The 18,838-nt window shown below is 41.5% G+C and overlaps 2 protein-coding genes across 3 annotated transcripts in view; one reads left to right on the forward strand and one right to left on the reverse strand.

The window, feature by feature from the left end:
• The window catches only part of cnot1 (CCR4-NOT transcription complex, subunit 1), a 28,403-nt gene extending 22,697 nt beyond the window's left edge, over positions 1 to 5,706 (reverse strand). For both annotated transcript variants that reach the window (XM_013915863.1, XM_013915864.1), the window contains exons 1-4: positions 5,551 to 5,706; positions 3,865 to 4,163; positions 3,294 to 3,401; positions 317 to 415 (exon numbers count right to left, since the gene is read on the reverse strand). In XM_013915863.1, the coding sequence (XP_013771317.1) occupies positions 317 to 415; positions 3,294 to 3,401; positions 3,865 to 3,966 (309 nt within the window). In that variant the 5' untranslated portion in view covers positions 3,967 to 4,163; positions 5,551 to 5,706. The remainder of the gene's footprint in view (positions 1 to 316; positions 416 to 3,293; positions 3,402 to 3,864; positions 4,164 to 5,550) is intronic.
• Positions 5,707 to 10,184: 4,478 nt separating this feature from the next.
• LOC102205790 (nuclear receptor coactivator 5) lies at positions 10,185 to 18,838 on the forward strand. Its single transcript, XM_005752830.1, has 9 exons — positions 10,185 to 10,402; positions 10,512 to 10,598; positions 12,153 to 12,226; positions 12,402 to 12,525; positions 14,701 to 14,900; positions 17,728 to 18,006; positions 18,125 to 18,295; positions 18,455 to 18,694; positions 18,785 to 18,838. The coding sequence occupies exons 1-9, from the start codon at positions 10,341 to 10,343 to the stop codon at positions 18,820 to 18,822; spliced, it is 1,275 nt and encodes a 424-aa protein (XP_005752887.1). The 5' UTR covers positions 10,185 to 10,340; the 3' UTR covers positions 18,823 to 18,838.

Genomic DNA, 18,838 nt, shown 5'->3' on the forward strand with positions numbered 1-18,838 from the left:
TTATTGTTATTGTTATTGTTGCTGCTGCAAGTGCTTTTTACGCAGTTTCTGCAAAGCTTTATGTGGAAGGACACTGACCTAGGACAAGCTGATGGCACAAGATGTAAGTACAACTCCTCCGGTTTCATATGCAAAAAAAATTATTGCGCTAGCTTACGTGGTTGCAGAGCTACAGGAATTTAAAAGTAGTTACACAACATGGAGCGTGCCCACTCCGACCGGTCTTAAAGGGTTAAAGCCCAACATGTAAAAAAGTGGTTTAATAGATCAAGAGCTTATCTTACTGATACGCTGACATTTCAGCATCTTTCCTTACCTTCTGGTAGTGCAGGGGATTGTCAATGGCGTAGCACAGAGTAGAGATAAAATTTGGTTTTGATATCAGCGACACACACTCCTGGATCAGAAACTGTGTCTTTGACAGGTTGGAGGAAAAAAATAAAAGTTTAGGGTGAAGAACAAAATCAGAAAACTCATAAAAACAATAACCAGACTAAGCCATTTTAATTAATGTAACTTTCCTAACAGAGTTACCAGTGACTTATGAAGTATAGGTTTCCCCACTTACAAGGGCACAAACAAAGCTGCACAGAAACCGCGGTGAGCTGTCAACACACCAAACTGCATCTCGGAGAAAGTGTATTCTGTTTTTTAATAACGTCAAAGACACAAACAACGTGCATTTCAGGGGTTTAAGCTAATTTTCTGATTATAATAGCAGTGTCCTAAGCAAGGATTCATCTTTCTTCTGCAAGTCTTGTTTGCCCAACTCCACTATTACCAAATATGAAATGTATAAGATTGTCATTAAATATAAAGTGTGAAGGAGTTGATGACAGATGCTTGTGTCTTACAGCTTACAACATCAGAGCTCAGTTAATAAGTTACTGTCAAAGTGAAAAGAAGGTACTTGTACTCTTGGACAGCCACCCACAGTGGACTCACACTTTGCTGCTGGAAGCTGATTTTATTACAATAGTTGCTCCAACAGTTTAAAGGTAATTTCAAAGGAAGATGTATTTTCATGTTTTCATGGCCAACAGCTTTCAGAAAATGACAGATTTAATAACAAACGCTAAGTTCACAAAAGAAGAAGAAAAATAAATATGATACTAAACAGGAATTGATTACATCAGCCTTCTACATATTACTGGGGCTCCAAGAAGCAACAGCAGTCCGACTCTCAAGAAGAGATGTGAAACTAAACCAGAGGTTAAAACGGATCTTACCAAGTGAAACCATTTTACATTTTAGTTTCCATATTGCAACCCCCTAACCCTAATGTTTTGTTTACACCATTTTTATTCTTTCCAAATAGAGTCTAGTTGAAATTCGAGCAGGATAAATTTTTCTCTTCATTTCTGCCAAATTACTGCTGTAAACACAACCAATAATAAGTTAAAGGAAAGTTTCAGGCAACTTTAAAAGACTGATTATTTTCTGAAGTTGTTTGGAGCGAGAACAGAGTTTCTGGTCATCCACTGCTAAAAGCTTACGTGTCTGTTTGATGTTGGATGATCTGATAGCCTCGTGTTGGTGTTGTTCCCAGACCATCATGAAAATGTTGTTCCAGGTTCAACATTGCAAGTGACCAATCACATTGTTGTGACGTTATTCTTTTGCGCGCCAAGCCATTCGTGCATTTATGAAATTCCAATGTTGCAAGGACAATATCAATTCTGCTTACTGTTTATTAAAGGGTCAGGGTCCGTTGATCGGCGGACAGAGGCGGTTTCTCGCAGCTTAAGTACAGTTTTTTGTTTTACGCCGGTTTTTCCCGAAGTCGCAAAAGTATGACGTAGCAACATTCTGATTGGTCACTTGCAATGTTGATCCTGGAACAACATTTAGTATGATGATCTGGGAACAACACCAACACGAGGATATCAGATCGTGCTTTGATGTTAGTCATCAAGTAAGTAGATGGCAGTGCAAGGGTCAGAGTCTGTAACTACTTTATTTCTGACACGTCAAACGCCTATATCCTTATACATTACATTAACTGGTGTTCAAAATGGAGAAATTGCAGCCAGCGGTTGTATATTTACAGTTATTATCACTACAGCAAAACAAAAGACCCCCAATGTTGCAAAGGCAGTCTAAGGAGCAAGCACAGACAATTAGTATCAGCCCCATCTCCATCCCTAAGGTCTAATATCTCAACTCTCACAGAGTTCACTGATGCCACATGTGTTCACAGCTGTATAGAATAGAATGCCTTTTACTGTCACGATTCTCACGTACAATGTGATACAGAGCATCTCCTACCCAATGCAAACATGTGGGAAAAGAAAGGGGTGTGAGGTGCACAGTTCTGCAGCACTATATACACATGAACAGTAGTCAAAAAAAATATAAAAAGTAAAAAAAACAAAAACAAATCTGCAATAAAATAAATAGTGTTCTAAATTTATGTGCAATAAGCCACACTGTAAATAAAGTAACGCATAGTAGTGATGGTAGTCTGTTTGAAGTCGTTGGATTGGGGGGTGAAGTGTGTGGTCAGTGCATGTGTGAGTTCAGGGTGGTTATGGCTTTTCTGTAGTGCTTGAGTGAGTCATGCTCAAAATACTATGAAAGGAATGGGACATTTTGCTTGGAAACAACATCCCCACTGAAATTTAAAAGAAAAGGAGGCACTGTTACTTTGTTATTGGTCCTTGTTTCTGTCATTCTAGCGGTAATAAATGTCAAAGAAAAATGCCAAATTCAAAGAAAGCAATGAACATATCCTGTGTAAACATTTAAATTTTAAAAACACCATGCTGCCATTTGGCAGCCAATTTCTTATCTACATGCTCCATGGAGCATGTCTTTATGGATCCAGCAATTTTTCAGGATCAGGCCTTTTAAAAAAAAAAAAAATACCCTTGCAGAAACTGAGGTATTCTTCCTAAACAAAGTGTGTGTATGCTGTGAACAAACAGCCACCTTGGAGGATGTCAGTGAAAACATATCAAAGGGTAACAACAAACAAATTTAAAAACATTTAATTAAAATGCCACACCGCACCTCCTTAGATCCCCCATCAAAATCTTTTCCAAGTACGAAGAAGTTGAGATAAGCAATGGTTGAGCAAACTGAAGAACAAACACGAACACTCGGCCACCATGTTAAAGCTAAGTGTGTTTTCCACCTAATGGCTCTGCGCACATCCCTTCTAGTAAGACGAAAACCTGTCAAAACCCACTCAAGAGTTTTGTTTTGCTCCTCTGGCAAAATTTAGCTGCAGCCTTATATGACAACAGCACATATGAAAATCCAGAATTCAAACGTCTCAAATTTAAAGTTACCTGGTGAAAGTCCTTGCCACTGCTTTTACCATCGCCACTGAAATCCACATGGGAGAAGAGACAGCGTAGTAGATGCCTGTCTGCCTCAGGACCGTGACGATTTACAATCTGGGAGAGCACATGAAACACACCAAAATGTCAGAACATGTCACACAGACCACCACAGACACACTAAGCCATATAAAGTTCAAGTTTTCATAACAATGTGGCCACAAGTGAAACATCAAAACGGCAAGACCATGTCCTCTTTGCTCCTCCTTTCACCGAGGGAAAAAGAGCACTGCCCAGCTGATCCAATAGTATCTTGAAAGTGAGCCAACTTAAACTTCTCTGATACGCAGACCCTGATCAACATTGGGCAGTCCTAGCGTATTAGCATCATAAAATTTACACACACACACACACACCTCTCTAAAACAGAAGAAAAATGCAATTTTTTGTTTAATTAAGGTTTTAAACATCTACAACTTTAAGTGAATAGAATATCTTGTGGTGTTTAAGTATTCCAAGATATCTGTTTGCAAATTTAAAATTAAATAAATAACGGTAAAGACTTTTCGCTACCACTCACATGCTGTATTTCCTGCTGGCTGGCTCGGTAGTTTTTCTTTGTTAAATTGTCCACCAGATAGCTGATTTGAGACAAAGCCAGCGAGAGCGAGTCAAGATTCATTGCTGGTTGGGGCGGAAGCAGGCGGCCGAGCACGGCGCAAAATCACCATTATTCCCCTTTAGTCACTTCAGTGATAAGTTACTTCTGCTCCCCCCCCCCAAAAGGTGTGAATAATGTTGACTTCCAAGGTAATGGTGGGTGGGTGGCTCCCGTTGCTAAGTAGGTAGAGTCTTTCAGTTTAAAATCAAGTTCAGCATCTGAAACAAGAAAAACAAACACAAAAATCACTTTGAAATATAAGAGAGAAACTTACTTTTGAGCTGCACTAAACTTTATGTGCAGCCTAGGTGCCACTAATGAGGCCTACTTGAATGACGGACCCAACAATGCAGTGAATAACTGCATGGCTACTTATCTGCTAATAAATTCAGAAACAACAGTGAAAGAAGTTACTGCCACACAGTTTGGTACAACATATGCACTAAGATTGTATAGGGTCGCATAAACTACACTAGGCCTTAAAAACACCGTAATGTTTGGAACAGAGTCACTCCGGTTTGGTCACTTAATGAAATGCCCCCCAAAAAAGTACGTGGCGTTAAAAGCAACCAGCCCTGAGTTTACAATGAGAAAAGGACAAGTGTGGAAATCACACACTGAAACAAAGAGCAGGCTAACGTAACTTACCAAATCTTGGAGAGTACCTATGCGCAAGCATGAGACATTATTATGAGCGTTAACAGATCCATAATTTACCCAAACGTCTTAATATGCGAATAAAGACAACGTTTAAAAAATGTCAAGATTCAGGGACTCGGTTCATGTAGCAAGTAGTGAAACATGCCAAATACTCGAGCTAACTATCACCATGACGCTGATAAACACTTGCTACGGAGCAGTTAGCCCTTATGTTCACCGAATATTAGCTTCGTATTAACATAAAACATGAGATGTATTATTGTTTACTCAGCCAAGTCTAAACGGGAATTTAAATCGGATCGATACCATTCGTCACTGATTAAATACCAACTTTAACCCATTACCAGCCCCGGGTGCGAGAGTACAGGCTAATGCTATCTCATTAGCAATGTGAAGCTAACGGCAACGTGAGTCCCGTTTCATGTTGGTTATTGTTATACAGCAGAATCGAATAAAATGGCATTCCTTTTACACATTCAGATACAAGTTGTTTATGTAAGCAACTACTAAGGTTTGGAACGCCACATTTGGCCGGAAGCCTGAAGGCCGCGAGCGCAATACTCGGACGGGTTTTGCGCGATCATGTCAGCTAACGTTAGCACTAACCTTTTTAACGCTAGCCTCGCTCTCTCTTCGGGCTCCGACTAGTTTATGGAATCGCTAACACTTTACTTAAAACTGCTATCTTCGGACATAACGTAAGTCTCACGTGTTACCTGAACAAATACACGTATACAGCGGTACCTTCGCTACACGAAAAACTTTGCTAAATTATGGAATTTTTACTTTTTTGCGTTCACCAATATGACAGCTGTTTCTCAGCAAGTAGACCTCCCCCGCTCCGGGAGCTAACGGCTATTCTCCGTATTAATATCGCTGCTTTTGTGCCAATTTCTCAACCTAAAGCAATCCACGATCATTTGTTAAATACATCACAAGCCTCACCGTGCTCTCAATAAAGTAATTCAGATCCTCATCTCTTTTTGTTTCTCGGAACAAACTTGACGAAATGGAAGGGTTGCCGTGCCTTCAATTCAGTTTGATTTTCAAAATAAAATGGCGACTGTCACCGCCGCGGCGCGCTCACGGTTCGAGAGAGACGAGTGCGTGAACTTATTCGCGCGACACACACCTGAAACCGCCACATATTCAGTCAGTATTTTATTCATTTAAAACGATAAAAGAGAAGAAGTTATATACGACAAACAATGAAACTGGCGATATTAAAAATATCTAAATAAAAAGGTTTGCTGTGCAGATTTTTTCCCCCTAAACCGGGAAGGAATACATTTTAAAGGGACCTGCGCAAATTTCACACGTGAAGGTGAGCAGGCTGGTGCTCTGCAGCCTGTGCTTTCTGTTTCTTTTGTAATGATGAAAATGATGTCACTGGGGTTGTAAATTCAGGGACATGGCAGACGATTTGGGTTTCATTAGGTTGTAAATAAAAAAGGATCCCACCTATAGCCTGCAGGGTTGGCCAGATACCAACAAGGTTGGTCTGACTACAGGCAGGCGGAAAGGCAGTTTGGTGTCAGCGTCAATGTCAAGAAAATAAATGAGATATAGATTTCAGGTGGCACAGAAAGTGGGGAAGCAGGTGTGAAAATGGTCTCCAGCAAGGATTTTACCTGGAGCCAAAACACTTCCTTCCTTCCTTCTGCAGATGTGTGGTTCGTGCATCACTATGTGGTGTGGCGGCTGCTCTGTGACAGGGAAGAAGACTCTACTGAGGGTGATGAAAGCTGCACAGAGGATTGTTGCCAGCAGCTTCACCACCACCACGGACATCTACATCAGCAGATGCAGGAAAAGGACCTGCTGTATCTTGAAAGAGCCTATAGTCACCCAGGACACACACTATTATTGTCCCCCTCCCCTCAGGCAGGAGCATCAAGAGTAGAGTTCCCAGACTAAGAGACAGTTAACACGGTTGAACTTTGGTGGTGCTTTCTATCATCTGCTACTCCCAACCAAAAGCAACAGATATGAGCAATCACCTGTCTTTGTGCTATTTGCTGCACATGTTGTAAACATGTTCAGTTCCTTGGTTCTGCAAATATTCCTCTTGTGTTCACATTGTTGTTGATCAGTACAGGTGTTGGAATGACAATAAAAATCCTTGAATCAATCCTCAAAGTTTGGATAGCGTTAGTTATCTAACTATCCAATAACATAAATAGAATTATATTGAAAATATTAAAAAGATAAAATCAGTTTTTATTCATAGCTTGGTATTCTTAAGGTGAAATCTTACCAAGTCTTGACATAATACAACATGTTAGCTGTATAGTTGTCCAGAAATGGTAAATGGCCTGTATTTATATAGCGCTTTACTAGTCCCTAAGGACCCCAAAGCGCTTTACATATCCAGTCATCCACACATCCACACACTGGTGATGGCAGCTACATTGTAGCCACAGCTGCCCTGGGGCGCACTGACAGAGGCGAGGCTGCCGGACACTGGCGCCACCGGGCCCTCTGACCACCACTAGTAGGCAACGGGTGAAGTGTCTCGCCCAAGGACAAAATGACCGAGTTGGTCCAAGCCGGGGCTCGAACCGGCAACCTTCCGATTACAAGACGAGCTGCCAACTCTTGAGCCACGATCGCCCACAGAAACATCTTTGGGTGCTCCCATCTTGACTGACAGGTATTGTTTCCTTCATCAAAACCAACATTCATTCGACTGCCAAGTATTCAACATCTTTTTTTTTTTATCGAGTCCTTGTTTTTTTGTCTAGAGTTTCACATTTTGTTGAACACAATGAATTTGAATTCATGTTTTGAAACACACTTGCTCGGGGACTCAGAGATGCTTTCTTTCTAGGAGATAAAGGAGGACAATAAATCCCTTAATGAGCAGTTTTAAGATCAACACAGGAAGGAAGTAGGGGGGGAAAAGCTTGAAGGAAAACACAAGCTTCTAATAAATCATCAGTAAATATAGGGCTTCATACTAAAGCTCATGTGGTAACCCTGGAAGTCCTTCTGAAAAAGAAAATGGTTGAAAAAGAGGGGGGGCAATAAGGACAAAAGCTTCAAAGTGGAGATGCAGTGGAAATTAAGAAGGCTCTGCTCTGTGACAAACAGTTTAAACAACAGGAGGCGTGCCAGGAAAAGAAAAACACGGGTGAACTCTGAGTCAAGTCACGATAGCACACTTAAAATAATAGTTGATTCTCATGCCATCATGAAGACATATCTTCATTAAGGTAACTAAAACATACGTATGTATGTTATTAGAAAAGGTCATAGATAGACTTTTCCCCGTGCTGAATAACAGCAAATTTGAAAACAAAATTGGCCAAGAGACACGTGCCAAGGACTGATGGACTTTGATACAATTGCCAAGGGTAATTTTTAAAATGTTGAACCTCATTGAACCATCAGTTACTGATGATATGTCCTCAAATCGAGATTTGGAGATGAACGGAATATAATGTGATCATTGTACTGACGTGTGCAGCTGTCTCAAGGTATCTTGAGGGCTGCATTGTCAGTCGTAACCTATATTAACCTTTCCAGAAACAGGCAACGTGGGACTATACACACCCAAGTCAGCTGCACAACTCATTGCAGCTGATTTGGAGTCTCCTGGGACGGTACTGTCAGATACACCCTGGATAATAGTTTCAGGATATGGAAACAGAAGAATATGGAGATCCAACCTGGTTCAGTTCAATTCGCTTTTATTTATACAGTGCCAAATCACACCAACAGTCGCCTCAATTAGGTTTTTTTATTGTAAGGTAGACCCTACAATTATACATACAGAGAAAACCCAACAATCATATGACCCCTATGAGCAAGCACTTTGGTGACAGTGGGAAGGAAAAACTCCCTTTTAACAGGAAGAAACCTTCAACAGAGCCAGGCTCAGGGGGTGGGGGTGGGGCCATCTGCTGTGATTGGTTGGGTTGAGAGAAGGAAGACAGGATAAAGACATGCTGTGGAAGAGAGACAGAGGTTAATAACAAGTATGATTCAATGCAGAGAGAAGAAACACCCAGTGCATCATGGGAATCCCCGGCAGCCTACGTCTATTGCAGCATAACTAAGGGAGGATTCAGGGTCACCTGGTCCAGCCCTAACTATATGCTTTAGCAAAAAGGAAAGTTTGAAGCCTGATCTTGAAAGTAGAGATAGTGTCTGTCTCCCGAATCCAAACTGGAATCTGGTTCCACAGAAGAGGGGCCTGAAAACTGAAGGCTCTGCCTCCCATTCTACTTTTAAATACTCTAGGAACAACAAGTAGGCCTGCAGTGTGAGAGCGAAGTGCTCTAATAGGGTGATATGGTACTACAAGGTCATTAAGATAAGATGGGGCCTGATTATTTAAGACCTTGTATGTGAGGAGCAGGATTTTGAGTTCTGGATTCAACAGGAAGCCAATGAAAGGAAGCCAAAACAGGAGAAATCTGCTCTCTCTTTATCTTCGGTTGTCTTCCTTATCTGTAACCACAGATGGCATGGCCCTCTCCTCCAACCCACAGTACACAGTATGGTCGTCACATCTTTCGAAGCATAACCAAACCCATTAACGTATTTGTTTCTAAGCAATCAAAGCTTTCTCTAAAAGATAAAAAGAACATGCAGGTGTGCTTATGATTCACTGAAGATCAGACAGGCTATTATCTGTAAAGCCACAGGCAGATCATTCACCTGGATTGCTGAGTGTTGATTAAAGTGAAAAATCCTAAAGTGGTATCCTCACAGATGCTTCCAGCTTCCCTCTTAATTAAACCAACCCAGGTATTGGTTTTTTGTTTGTTTTTTTGTGATACTCAGTTTTTACTTTACTGCTGTCACTTGAGTGAACCTGATATGCAAGGTCAGGGTTTGTTTGTGGTCACTGTTTTTTACATGGATAATTTTGAAAAGGAGTACTGCTAAAAAATGTCAGTGAAAGAAAAACTAAACAGGTAATGAAGAGGAGAGGAGGCAAATGAGTGATGTGAGTGACCTGAATGGACAGGATTATAAAGGAGAATATCAGAGAAAATACTCAAACTGAGTTATTTGGACTCAAGTATGTTTGGACATGTACAGTGGGAGGACAGTGCATGCATTTTACAAAGGATGGCGAATACGGAGCTGACAGGCAGGAAGAAAGGAGGAAGACCACAAAGAAAGGAGGACTTGCTGTGAGTTGGTGTGACAGAGATGCATGCTAGTGAGATGGAGGGAGATTATTAATCTGAAGGAGCAGAAGAAAGAAGAAAAACAATCTGACAATAAACAGCAGTGTACAAATGTAAATGCTGTACTGAAATCTGTATTTTTAATTCAACTAATTAATGGAGTTATATGTCATATATTTATTTACTAATATATGTGTTTCACGATTATTATCACTTTCTATTTCATTTTTTTACATCCTTAGTTATTAATTATTTGTCAAGTTTTAAATTTAACACCTACATTTAGTTAATTTGTAGTTTCGTTTCTGCCTGTTTGTTTACAAATCACTTTTAATGTGTAAACAAAGAGCTACAAGCTGCTAGGAGTTTCAAAGGCGCAACCATTAATGTTATTAGAGGGTCGTCCAGCAGGGGGCGATGGTGCACCTACACACTGTGAGAGCAGTAAAGCCAGAAGAAGAGCTCTTCCCCTCCTCGTTCATCACCACAGGCTGTATCTGGTAACATTGGCGGAATAACACCAGGAGAGCGTCTTTTTCTGGGTGTTTTTAAAGCTGCCTTTTGCTGAGGTGAAGTTTAAAGGCAGGCAAAATGTCGTCTTGGGTGAAATCACCTGCGGGTGGTCGGCGGCCATCCGGTAACCCTAACGGAAGGTGAGTTTCCAGGCTAGCGAGGTTAGCATTAGCTGCTAGCTCACAATAATATAGAAACGTGAAACGCTGTCAATTAGCGGCCCTATAAACCGCCACCTGTGCTGTGTAGTGCTCCACAGCCGCGTGTGTTTCGGAGGGCAGCTCCATACCCAACCAGAGAGGAGAGGACCGAAGAGCTCAAGGATGCCCTGGACAGGTACCAGCCTCGGGCAGCCTTTTTGTTGTCGGCAATGGTTTAAAGTGACCAAAGCTTTATTATGAGTGATTTACTGTGCACCTTCACTTCTGTGTGTAGTGCTACACGTCATTCATGGTTTTGTTTTAGATGAAAGAAAATGCACCGTCTTAGTAAATAAAAACTGCATTTAAAGCCTCCAAGTTGCTATAAGTCATATTTAATAGTTCCTTATAGCTGCCCAAGTCTCTTTATGTCAGCACTGGGGAACATCTTACTTCCTTCCCAGCCAGACTTTTCTTTCCTCCCTGAAGGTAAATCATGAAACAAATAATTCTAGGATCTTGTTTACAGGTTTAACTGGTTAGACCAAACTTTGAATGCAGCTCTCCAGTTTGAGTACACTTACAGTTTCAGCTGCCTAGCGAGGTTGTAGACTCATCTTTAACACAGAAATCACTTTTATTTGGGTAAGTTCATAATTGCATGTGCAACAGGCAAAGCAGGTACTGATAGAAGCTTGGTAGTTTGGAATCATAGATGTAAAATGAACTAAAGTTACCTGAACATAAATTTTTAGTGTGTGTTGTAAAACTGTTAGTGCTTAGTTAGAGTATATAAGCTGAAAGCAGCTGTTCTGAGCTCTGTGCAAACTGCACTGACTTTTTTGCGGCCATGTCACCAGACTAGTATAGAAGTAACGTGTTACTGCTGCTTCCTGATGAGAAAAATATTGCACACTGTTCACTGTAGAGCATGTGCTATATGGATGGAAGAATTGGGGCCCACCTTTTATCTTTAAGTGAGGTGTCACAGGTGTGTGCTCCTGGCTGTGGCGTTCCAAACATTTGTGACGGGATGGGTCATTCAAACGAGTACGCTGAATTTGAGCGTCGTACTATAATAGGATACCGTCACTGCAACAGTTTCTTCTCTCCTACATATTCCACAGTCAACTGTAAGATGTGTTTTTGTAAAGTTTAGCAACCAGCCACTCGGTCACGAACGTAAAGTTAGAGAGTGGGGTCACCGACTGCGCTCTGCTGACTCACCAACTCCACATTTCCAAACTTCTCAATGAACATCTGTGCTGACATGCCACTGGAGTTTCAGGGTTTGGGTTCCGGCAGCTGAGCAGCTCCCGTGGGTCTAAAGTGTGGGTGATCCCATACTTTAGTCTCTATTCTGTACTTTGGGACAGAAGACGGATGTAATTTTACTGTCAACTATGACAAAATCAAGTATTTCAACACTTTAGCTGTGAATCCTTTGAAAGTGTGAATGTCAGAATATGCTGACGTAATGTTTTAGTAAGACATCAGGAATACGGTGTTTGCAACAGTCTACTATTGTTTCTGTGTTGTGAGGGGAAAAAGCTGTTTGAGTGAAACTTAAAACTTTGATGCACTGAATGTCGGACGCACAGGCTCCTTCGTGCATTTGCTCTCTGAGTCTCACTTTCAGAAAATCTATTTTTGGACATTTATATGCTCGTCATATTAAGGTGTCGTAGAGGAGGCATAGAAATACCTCCCATATTAAACTGTTATGACACTTTTCACTGCTTTTTTTCAGTTATGAAGAGCTAGAGCAAATCCAAAACTACAGTGGAAGTGTGAAGTACGAGGGCTACAAGCATCAGCCAAATGGTGAGATTTGCTTCTTTGTTTTGTCCGTATGAGCAAAATGGATACTCTTTACACAAGACATGTTTTTAAATACTCTAAAATCTTAATTACACATTGATCCAAAGAAGAAAAGAGTGCAGTAATATTTTTGCCGCTTTTCGAGTCTCTTTCAACGTCACCGTTCTCAAACTTCCAGCCAAACCAGAAGGTGGCACTCCAGCAGACAGACGTAAAACGCTGTATCAGAAGTTCTACAGACAGGTGCAGGAGGAGAGGAAGCCAGCCGACTGCGTGGTTCTCTCTGTTACCAAACAGTGCCTGTGAGTATTTATTCATTGCCAACAGAATTTGCTGGTTTATCCTTTACTATCAGCGTGAGGAGACTGATATCATTCAGTGTTTCCCCACACTCGGGCCGACTCATATTATCTTTTGTTTTTCTATCTTCCTCAGTCTTATATTAAAACCTTAGTTGATGCTAACAACCTTTCCCCGGCTGGTGTTTTCCCTACCGGTTGGCTTGCTGGCCAGGTTACTGTTGTAGTTTTTCTCAGTGTCATTGAGTCAACTGCACCGTCTTGGACTGCAGCTGGCCACAGTAGTCGTCCTCCTGCTTTGGAGCTCTGCTGTGAGCTTTAGGGTCACTTTAATCAGAGCCTGCAGCAGATGGAGGACTGGTTCTTGTGCTGCTGCGCTAAGCTCACAGAGACCGCAGAACAAATGAGTGCTTCCAGCAGCAGCTGCAGACCATGACTGTGGAGTTTTGGTTCTCTGCAGGATGAGACTTATTGGATGAAAGCTGTTTTGATGTGTCAGTAAGTATGAGGCAATGAAAGTGTTAGGAGCAGAAGGACTTATAACTCTGTATCAGATCTTATCCTTTTATTATCACCGTCAGTTTTTTGCTTGCCTTTCTTTACTTTCTTGGTGTGCTGTGCGGGCTGCAAATCGTTTCAGCTACGAGGCTTTGTTCACATTTAACGTGCTGTAACTTCAAATTTGTTCTGGCTACTCAAGTTTAGGTTCTTGTTCCCTTTGGAAAGTCTTTTTGTTGATGTATTAACAGTGTTTCACACGCAGACCCTGTGTGTAAGTGTTCATATAACCACATTTCCAATGCAGATGTCTGCTGTGAAGCTTTGTCACCATGGCAACAAACAAAAAAACAACAAAAACCAAAGTAAAAGCCCACAGGTTTTTTTGCACACGTAGTTTTCTTCCTGTGTTGTGTTGAATGATTGTCTGTTAAATTAGTTGTGATAACTGACAACCACAGACGAAGCAACGTGAACACCAGCAAAAAAACACCTCACTTTGTCACTCACACAAACACATTTACATAAAGTTGGAACAGCTGTTTGTTTTTGGTGTCTTGATCAGTCAGTAACGAAGATTGTATTCATTTATGCACAGTCAAAAAATGTCATGTAGCACATCTTTAAAATTCAGTGTTCAACTACACACTGATTTGCATTGAAGTACATTAACAGATACATACATGTGAAGGTTAAACATTCTTGAATACTCCTTTCACATATCAAATGTGCCACTTGGATCACGTTCTGTTAAAATACTCTTTATTTTATGCTTTTGAAAAACTGCCACAGTTGTAAACCAGTAATCAATCAATCAAACAAACCTTTATTTGTCACATGCAAGTTTGCACCTGCAGTGAAATTGGACCCCCCCCCCACCCCGACCATGACATTCTACACATGGTAAAAGTCTAACAGAGTAGCGGTCAAAGCACACTAAAAAACTTGCACTCCTTATGCTCTGCAAGATTGCAACATCATCAGTCAATTTTCACGCACTTCTACACTAAAAGCAACGATTAATTTGAATCACAAATATGGCCGCTTAGGCTTGATTTAGGCCATACTCCTGTGTTGAATGGCACGGCACCCTATACTGGGTATACAGACGTGTCCAAGAAGACTTGCTGAAGTTCAAACTGAGCATCAGAATCAGAGAGAGTGCCGATTTTAGGGGACACATTTAATGTGGAATGGTTTCCAGCACCTTGTTGAACTTGCAGGGTGTACTTAATAAAGTGTCCTACTAGTATAGTCACAAGGGTGTCAACCACTGGAATTGGTTCAGCACAGGAGTATAACTCAAGCTAACTATGAGACTCAGTTGATACAGATGGACTGGCAGTTATAAAATGCTTATTGATAAGTATAAATTGATGCAGCACTTTATTCGACTTTCTCAGTATCCCAAAGACACTAGGAAATACTAGTATTATAATATTTACGGTACAAACATCTCATTAAGAATAAACCCACAATACAACACTAATCACACCGATGAGAGATTTGAAAATCTGTGTTAGCTTCACATAAAACACTGTTTTTGTTGGGAAAGCACATTTTAAATGAAGGAGTCACCCTTTGCTCCGTCACAGATTTAACTCGGGGTATCTCCTATACGAGGTGAGTCGCTTAATATAGAAATGTCACGTTAACAAAGTGTTTCTCTTCCTCTCAAAGGGATTACCCCAAATCGCTAAGCCAGTGCTTGCAGGAGCGTGGCCTGTCAGTGGAAATGCTCTACCTTCAAGCGGAATCGGGCCTGACCCGGGCCCTACAGGATGTCCGAGCAGAAGGCTCCCCCTTATGTATTCTGGTGGAGCAGACAAACGTAGCTCTGTCCTCCTGCACTGTTATCATATTCTCAGAATCCCTCAAAAGTAAGTTCGTACCCCTCGTATTCCTTCAAACTTACCAAACCATCCCTTTTACTAGGCTCAGTTCAACAGTCTGTAGATTCCACATCTTTAAACACGAGGTCTAAAACAAATTTCTTGTAAAACCAAATAAATTAAAAAGACACACTACCATTTAAAAGACCACTATCTAAAGTTACACAAAGCTACAGTTCTTCAGTCATGCATGCATTTAAAAACTGTGCCGAGTCTATCATATCTACATGTTAATAGCTGGATCTTGGCAAACGATCCTTTGGCTAGCACATGCATATACTTCACACAACAATACATGACAATACATCCCAAAAAAACCAAACCAAAAACTAAAAAACGGTCAATTTATTACAACATGTGTTTCATTTTATGGGTCATCAGTTCTGTCACTAACTGCTATCTTAAACCAAATAACAAACCAGACCAAACCAACAATCAGACTTCTTTGGAAGACGGCACAAAGGCAACGTTGTAGCTACCATTCAGACTATTTGTTAGCTTACACACCAACTTCACTTCATCTTTGATTTTTGTGCGATAACGTGAGTGTTACTCTTAACAAAAACAAATAAACCAAATCTGTATTATTATCAGACGTATGCACGATCTGTGCCAGGTGCCAAACGCAAGACCTGGGCTTGAGGTCAGGTTCAGCTGCATATGAGGTGCAGTCGAGATGTTTAGCAACACAGACCATAAAAGTATTTCTGTGTCACCTCAGTCCTGTGGGAACCAGATGTACCAAGTGTCGCAAAACTACAACGTTTCAGCTGAAACTTCATTTCAGGGAGGACAGAAAATTCTCAGGATGGTGTGAAGTAGGGCTGCCACAAACGATTATTTTGATTGTCGACTAGTCACAGATTAATTTTGTAATTAGTCGACTAATCAGATCATCATCCATTGGACAGAAAACGTACAGCTTATTGCACCAGCAGCATCTGCTCTTATATAACTATCATTAGCTTACAGCTTTAAGTGTTTAAGGTGCTAACTAAAAATAAAGACAAGATGGTAGTTTATTAAATTTTAATGAAATTTGCAGATTGTCTCGGTGAAGTTTAATAAACTCAGTCGTCTGCGCTTTGCTCCCTAAAATATAACGGGACACCGGAGTAAATTCTCGACCATCTCACACTGTTTAATCAATTTTCTGTTTGACGTTTGTTCAGCTGTGTGAAAACCGCCCAGTGGATTAATAAAGTTTTATTTTATCTAATCTAACCGAATCTAATAACTTTAATCTCAGCCAAACCGATTTACTCAGGAACAAATAAAGGTCTGTCATCTCGGTTGTGGGCAAAAGACCTGGAACTGACAAATAAAGGCTATCTCATCTCATCAACAAATAAAAAACACAGAAAAAAGCCAAACAACAACATTTTTAAGTTATCTAAGTGACTCATATATCATGTTTAACCTGAGTAGTGAAAGACGGCGGTGGGTTTGAAAACGATTTGCCGGGAGTCCGGTGTTCTCACGGCTCTAGTTAGCCTAGCCCCCGGCTCGCTATCGAGCTAGTGGGGAACAGACGTCTCCGAAAACGTCGGAGCGCTTTTGAAAATATGCAGTGTCTTGATAAACTGAGCAGATATTTGAGGTTTACACAGCTACATTCTCGCCTGAAAATATGTTAAACGTTTATTTTGTGACCCAGAAAGAATAATAAGAGTAATATTAAAACTAACTAGCTGCCGCCATTGTTGGAAACTGAGCTCTTAAATCCTGCTACTTATTCCTGCGTCTTTCAGGATCTTACAAAGCTTCAAACGACGCGTCGACTATTAAATTAGTCGATTAGTTGATAGTCGACGTAATCGTGACTAGTCGAGTAATCGTGGCAGCCCTAGTGTGAAGATTGTATACAAATCCTTTCACAGTTCCACAGTTTTCTCCTTCGAACTCCTACGGTCGGACTCCTACTGTAGGACTGCATTTTCACATCTGAACCTGGGAAGCAGATTTGCTGTGAATGTCAAAAGGAGACCGTGACCATGCTCCTGATGCCTGTGGTTTCTCAAACTGAGAAATTTTAGGTCGAAGCTGAACAAGCAGCACTTTTTAACAGAGAGAAATCCTCGACTCCAAAGCCTGAGCTGAACTTTGGATCTGCATCAGATCAGATACTGGCTCTAAATATGATCACGAGGAGGAAACTGGCTACATTTAAATCAGTTATGGTTTTATGGACCTTTATGATCTAACCTCGTAACTGTGGGGATTTTCATTTTTATCTTTTGTATCCTCCTGGACGAAGCGTGCGGCTGGTTTTACAGAGGCATGACCCAGGCTCTGGATAAAATCAAACTCAAGTTGTAATAATGTGCAGTTTGCTTTAAATCTGCTTAATATGACATTTTATGCTTTATTAGCACACATACACGACCTAATCTTTATAACACAAATGTTAAACACATTGTTAGGTGAATTCAACCAAAATTAGATCAATTCAACAAACACAATTGTCTGTCCTCAGAAACAAAGCTGAAAAAGCGTCACCATTCATTATATTTAGAATAAAATGTCTGGATGCACATTTAGATAAATTCAGTACTTACTAATCAGGTTGTATTAAAGTTACTGATAATGCACGTATTTGCACAAAATGCATGTCCCTCAGTGCCACACATCCAGCAATCCAACACCACCCCCACCCCCCGAAGCATTACTTACCAAAATACTAATTTAATCAGCTGATCCCAACATTGACATCAAAACGATCTCAGCGCGAGCTGAAAGGGATCTTTTTTTTCACCTCTTTCTCCCACCTCAGCCTCATGACACTTCACCGTTACCGTTCCCTTTCCCTCCTCAGTCCATCGAAACATGCCCAAAGACCAGGCCATGGACTTTGTTCTAGCAGAGTACAACCGTGGACTGGCTAAAGAGCGACCCCCGAGGGACCCGGCAGACATTGCAGCCGAGGCGTCGCAGCTGCTCGATGACTTTCTGGATCGAGAAAAGATCGCGCGCCACACCGTTCCCTCTGAAACACGTCAGCTCCTCGTACTGTTAGGCGAGGGTGTCCATCTGTACCCCGAGGAGTTGGAAACCATCTCGGAGTACGTGCGCTCTCGGCAGGACCACGTACAAGGTGAAACGATTACACAGCAGTACCTACAGAAGCGCTGTTTCAGCTTTGACTTCTTGTATCAGCTTTGCTTTGTCCTTAGGTCATATATCTCTGTTTCACCTGCGTTTTATCTCTTCAGCTTCCAACAGTGAGGGTGAGAAAGGGATCATGTTACCTCCAGGGTTGGGGAAACCACCTCCTCTGCTTCCGACTCCATCTGGGCCACCACAGCCTCAGCCTGCATCTTTAACAGGGGGGCCCATGGGAGACCACGCCTCACCTTCACCTGTACCCCTCTTGCCTTCACCAGGTTTGGGTTTTCCCTCTTTGTGTCTTTTTAAATCTATCAAACCTTTAATGCTGTGGGGCTGTGAAGCATGATGAAAAGTCCTGGTGAGAGTGCTAAAACCTACCACGGCATTGCTAATCATGAACAGCTAGAGGCTGATTTGCTTCTTTTTATTTTTAGTTGCTCATCCCAAAACCAAACCTCCGCCGCTGCTCTCCTTGCATCGTCTTCCTGGTCCGTCGTTAGGGGGCCCAATTGTTCGAGGTCCCCTGTCGTCACACATCCCTTACGGCGGTCCCGGTGTGCCTCGTGGGCCCCTGCTCCACCCTCCTCCTGTGTTCCACCCAGGCCCCAGAGGTCCCACTAGAGGAGCCCCTCCCACTCTAAAGAGTGCTCGCCCTCCACTTCTGTCGTCTCCAGGTTGGTCTTTGGTTTCTTTTGGGGGTTTTTTTCTTTCTTTTCTTAAACTTTTGTCCTAAAGTCGTGTTTTTTGCCTCTTTGTTTTCTCAGGTGCTCCTCTTCTTCGTCAGAGTGTCCCCCGGCATTAGGAAATGAGACGCGCGC

Source organism: Pundamilia nyererei, unplaced genomic scaffold, assembly GCF_000239375.1.
Source record: "Pundamilia nyererei isolate P.nyererei 1_Seehausen unplaced genomic scaffold, PunNye1.0 scaffold00384, whole genome shotgun sequence".
Lineage (NCBI taxonomy): Eukaryota > Metazoa > Chordata > Actinopteri > Cichliformes > Cichlidae > Pundamilia > Pundamilia nyererei.

Excerpts from the sequence above, each read along its gene's own strand:
- LOC102205790 (XM_005752830.1), top strand. The coding sequence starts at position 10,341 with ATGTCGTCTTGGGTGAAATCACCTGCGGGTGGTCGGCGGCCATCCGGT. Across the intron at positions 10,403-10,511 it reads TCCGGTAACCCTAACGGAAG|TGCTCCACAGCCGCGTGTGT; the intron begins GTGAGTTTCCAG and ends TGTGCTGTGTAG. Across the intron at positions 14,901-17,727 it reads ATTCTCAGAATCCCTCAAAA|TCCATCGAAACATGCCCAAA; the intron begins GTAAGTTCGTAC and ends TTCCCTCCTCAG.